Genomic DNA, 4,301 nt, shown 5'->3' with positions numbered 1-4,301 from the left:
TCTTTTTGTCCTTGGGTTTTCTGCCGACATTTCGCGGAAGCCGCGGGCAGGCCAAGGGGAAAGAAGGCCTTCTTGGTTTGGGAGAACCAAACGGCAGCCAGAGTCCCAGCCTCTCGCACTCACTTCAGGGCCAGAGTCGGGGCCATTGTCCACCCCGGCACCCAGCCGGAGTTTCTGCCTCAGAGACAGTCTCCGCGACCGGTCTCGGGCATCCTCCTCGCCCCTCATCCCCCTTCCTCAGGCTTCGCGCGAGCTGTGCTCCGGAGCCCTGGGGATCGAGACGTGTCTTTTGTTGTTGTTGTTGTTGTTTTGTGTGGCTTTTTTTTTTTTTTTAACAAGGGGACCTGGCCCTAAGGTCCAACCTTTCTCGCGCTTCAGTCCCGCGGTGCCAGGCTGCAGTGGGGCGACTGCCGCGTGACCAGCCGCGTGCCTACCAGGCCCGGATGCCCTGCAAGGTGCCCTGCGCGCAAGCAGCCCCGGTCGCCGCACCCTGGTGCAACGGCTGCGCGCCGCCGCCACCGCCAAAGCCGCCTAGGTTGCTCACGTTCACAAAGGGGCCGCCTCCGGCAGCGCTGCAGGCGGGCTGCATGGCCGCGGCCGCCGCGGAGGCCCCGCCGCCGCCGCCGCCGCCGCCGCCTGCCGGGTACGCACAGCCGTAGCTGCCGCTGTAGGCCGCCGCGGCGGCGGCGGCGGCAGCGGCGGCGGCGGCGGCGGCGGCCGAGTTCCCATAGCCATAGGCGGGGAAGCTGTTGTAGGAGTAGGCGCCCGCACCCACGCTGTAGGGCGCGCCGTAGGCTTGCGCGCCTGGCGTGACGCACGGCTTGCCGTCCCGCACCAGCACAGGCACTGCCACGCGGCGCGGTGGCGGCGGGGGTGCGTGCGCGCCCAGCTCCAGAGACTTGTCCTGCCGCTGTCTCTTGCACTTGTACCTGCGGTTCTGGAACCAGATTTTCACCTGCGTGGACGTGAGCTTCAAGCTGCTGGCGAGGTGCTCGCGCTCGGGCGCCGACAAGTACCTCTGCTGCTTGAACCTGCGTTCCAGCTCGAAGACCTGGGCTTGCGAGAAGAGGACCCGGGGCTTCCGGCGGCTGCGTGGCTTGGGTCTCTCGCTCTCCTCCGCCGCCTTACAATCCCCGGCCGCCTCCAGAGGCTTCTTCAGCTGGCAGCTTTCTGCGGAAGAAGCAAAACAAGAGCGTCCCTTAGCAGTTCCCAGCCTAACCGCGGTTCCTATCCCAGCGCACTGTGGCCCTTTGGGCGGCAGCGCGGAGCATGCGGTAGTAAATGCCTGGACTTTCTGGAAAGTTTGTGGCTGCTGGCGCCATGGGACCCCGCGACATCCCAGGCCCCCTCAGAACGCCCTTAGAGGGTGGAGGCACGTTCCATGGGGAGGGGTAGTTCGCCTTTATTTAGAACTTGAGCATCAGCGAGAAAGAGATTACTCTGTATTAAATGTGCGGCTCGGCGTGCTAATGACTGTTTTCAGGATGAAAGCTTGCAACTATATCATAACTATAGAGTATTTGCAAGCTTGTTAGCCTTCCACTATGTTAAGGATAGTCAAAGGTGTGAAGCATGTTGGTATTTGGGGGCTGGTGTGAGTTGCGTGAAAAATCTTTGTTAGAAAATGCTTGAGTGTAACGCTCCTGTATTGCCTAGGAACTTTTTTTTTTTTTTTTTTTTTGCTTTTAAAAGACAACATGCCCCCGGCTAAATGCGTGACGATGAGTGTGTTACCTTTGAGAGAAAAAAAGAAATTTGATTAACTGATTTAGACCGTATTATGTGGATTTTAGGCCCAGGGGAACTGTCAGGAGTATAGGCCTTGGCTGCTGCCACATCAGACCTCCTCTTGGGAAAGACGTTCTTTGATTCTCTCCCCTCAGAAGCAAACACTTCCTTGGAAGCTGTATTCAGTTATCCTGTCTTCCCTACCCAATTCACCTCCCATCCTATGTGAGCAGCTGGGATCTAGGACTACGTTCGGCGCGTTTTTCACTCAGCCTGCAGCCCCACAGCCTGGGACACAAAGCATAACATTATGAATTTTCAAAAAACTCTCCCGTGTGAACATACTGCACACGGGAATGGACTGGGTTCCCACGCACTCGCCCGGACTGTCCCTTCCCTCTCTGCCCGGTGCCTTGGGGTCCAGGACACTGAACTCCAAGCAGAGAAGTGAGGAAATCACTTGGCTGGTCTCTACCAAAGTTCCTGCGCCCTGCCAACACAACCTGCTTGGATCATCTTTTTTGGAGAAGAGGGGACCTCTGTCCCGGCCTCAAAGAACTCGTCTCATGCTAGGGGGAAAAGAGGAAGAGGCTCAAGCTGTCTCTCTAGCTGCTGGATCCTGACTACTGAACCCGTGTTGCTTATCGGCCTCAGGGCAGCAATTACTTTCCCTTCCTTCCCTTGGGGGCTTGCATCGCCTCTCCTCTCCGGGAGGCGGGAGGCGTAGTTGTCGGGGTCACCTCGTCCTTCTCCCTCTGACCCGGCTCGCTCGCAGGCACCTGCGCTTTGCGGAGCTGTCGTTGACCAGGGCGAGGCATGACCCCAGCCAAAGGTTAAAGGGCGGGAAGCACTGCTGACAAGGTTTGTGGGCTGTTTGCGGGCGCTCCGCCATTGCTCCAGATGTGCGGGGGCTTTTCTTTCCCCCTCTACTCACTTTGGCTCCGGTCCCTCACGACCTCGGGCTCCTCTTCATGTTCCTTAGGCCCGCTACACGAGTCTCGCAGGACTGTGTGGACGTAGCTCTGGGGACAGAGCCCCGAGCCCCCGTGGCCATCGGCTGTGGCTAGTGAGTTCAAATAGGATAGTTTGTCGCCCTCTTCTTCCTCGTCTTCTTCCCCTCCGTCAGAAAATTGAGTCCCCTCGGTGGCGGCCAGCATGCACGGTGCGGAGTGGAAGTGGTGCTCCAAGTCCGCCTGCAAGTGCGCGCCGTGGAAGTGCTGTTGCTGCTGCTGCTCCAGATTCAAAATGTCTTTGACTGAGAAAGGGGTGGAGGTGACCGGGCTTGGTAACATCATCAGGGCCACTTAATTGTCCAGTCCAAATACTCAATAAATCCCGGCGGGGGCGGGGAAGTAGTGCAGCGGCTCCAGCTCTCCTTCTGGACTCTGCCGCTGCTGCCGAGTCGGGTTTTTGACAGACGCGGTCCCGCTCCAGTCTAAATCGCCTCCATTGGCCCGGACCTGGGGGTCTGGGTTTTGTTACAGCCACTGCAGGGACTGGAGCCGGGGCTGCGAAGCCTGTGTCCGGGGGTCGTGCGTCACGTCGGGGGCGGGGCTCTCGCCTCGGCCTCCCTCCGCATTGGCTCCGGCTCATGTGGACCACGCCCCCCGCATCCACTGTGTGGGGTGCTGTGGCGCTACCAGAAATAAAGGACTAGTATAGAGTCGTGAAGTCCAAGTCGTTGTGGGTAAGGCTGCAATGCCCCGGGTGCCCGAACTACCGATTCCCGCCCCACCTGGCTGTACCTTCCCGGCCGGGGCCAGTTCTGGGAGGCTTCCTGTCCATGAGCCAACTGCCAGGAAGAATGGCCCAGGAGCGTGGCTTTTCCCAGCTGCTATGGGGCAAGAAAACTTCCTGGCCCATAAATACCGGCCACAGGATTCCCAAGAAGACGGATTGTTTTGTATATCTATGGATGGGCAACTTGTCTGTTCCCGACTTGTTGACTTTGCTTAAGCTGTTCCCTCCACTTGGAACGTCTTCCTTGCCCTTGTTTCCATGAATGGAAAGCTGTTCTCCAAGGCTCTGCTCAAATACTATCTCTCCGAGGAAGCGCTCCCTGATCGCCTAGCCGGAAGTCATCCCTCCCGCATCTGAACTCGCAGCGCGTGTTAGTAAAGGACGTTCGTGTCACTTACCACTTCTCACCCAGTAGTATATATTGCCGGCCTGGTAGCCCTGGGTAAACTATGAGCCCCCGAAGGAAAGGTCTCCGTTGTATTTGCCCTTGTAGCCCTTGCAGCTGCCGCGCGAAGCAGGTATGTGAGAGACAGGAGGATGGAATTGTTAGTAAACTTGGTTGTCTGACCGCTCTTGGTTCCAATCCTGACGTAGTCAGTGGCCTTGGGCGTTTCTAAGCCTCAGTGTCTTTGCCTACAAAGAGGAGGTAGTAATACTTATTCAGAGGTTGTTGCCAGGGATAAAAGACAAAACATGCCAGGAGTTTAGTGCAGGGCCCCACAAATATTAAGTGCTCGGTACACCTCAACTACCACTATTCTGCATCAGAGATCAAGCAGTGTTTGTTGACTGCATTGGTGATGGCGTGGCTGGATTGCTGCACACACTGGGTG

At 57.9% G+C, this 4,301-nt stretch overlaps 1 protein-coding gene across 1 annotated transcript; it reads right to left on the bottom strand.

Moving 5' to 3' along the window:
* Window positions 1-430: 430 nt before the first annotated feature.
* Window positions 431-3,023, bottom strand: NKX2-3 (NK2 homeobox 3). The gene is made up of 2 exons (XM_047072773.1): window positions 2,663-3,023; window positions 431-1,170 (listed from the first exon to the last, which is right to left on the bottom strand). Exons 1-2 carry the CDS (start codon window positions 3,021-3,023, stop codon window positions 431-433), a joined length of 1,101 nt encoding a protein of 366 aa, XP_046928729.1.
* Window positions 3,024-4,301: the final 1,278 nt, after the last annotated feature.

This window comes from Lynx rufus, unplaced genomic scaffold, assembly GCF_022079265.1.
Source record: "Lynx rufus isolate CCGP_SWC_20201006 ecotype Redwood Valley unplaced genomic scaffold, mLynRuf1.p SCAF_11, whole genome shotgun sequence".
Lineage (NCBI taxonomy): Eukaryota > Metazoa > Chordata > Mammalia > Carnivora > Felidae > Lynx > Lynx rufus.
The sequence above is the reverse complement of the archived record's forward strand: the minus strand, read 5'-3'. Positions and strand labels throughout refer to the sequence as shown.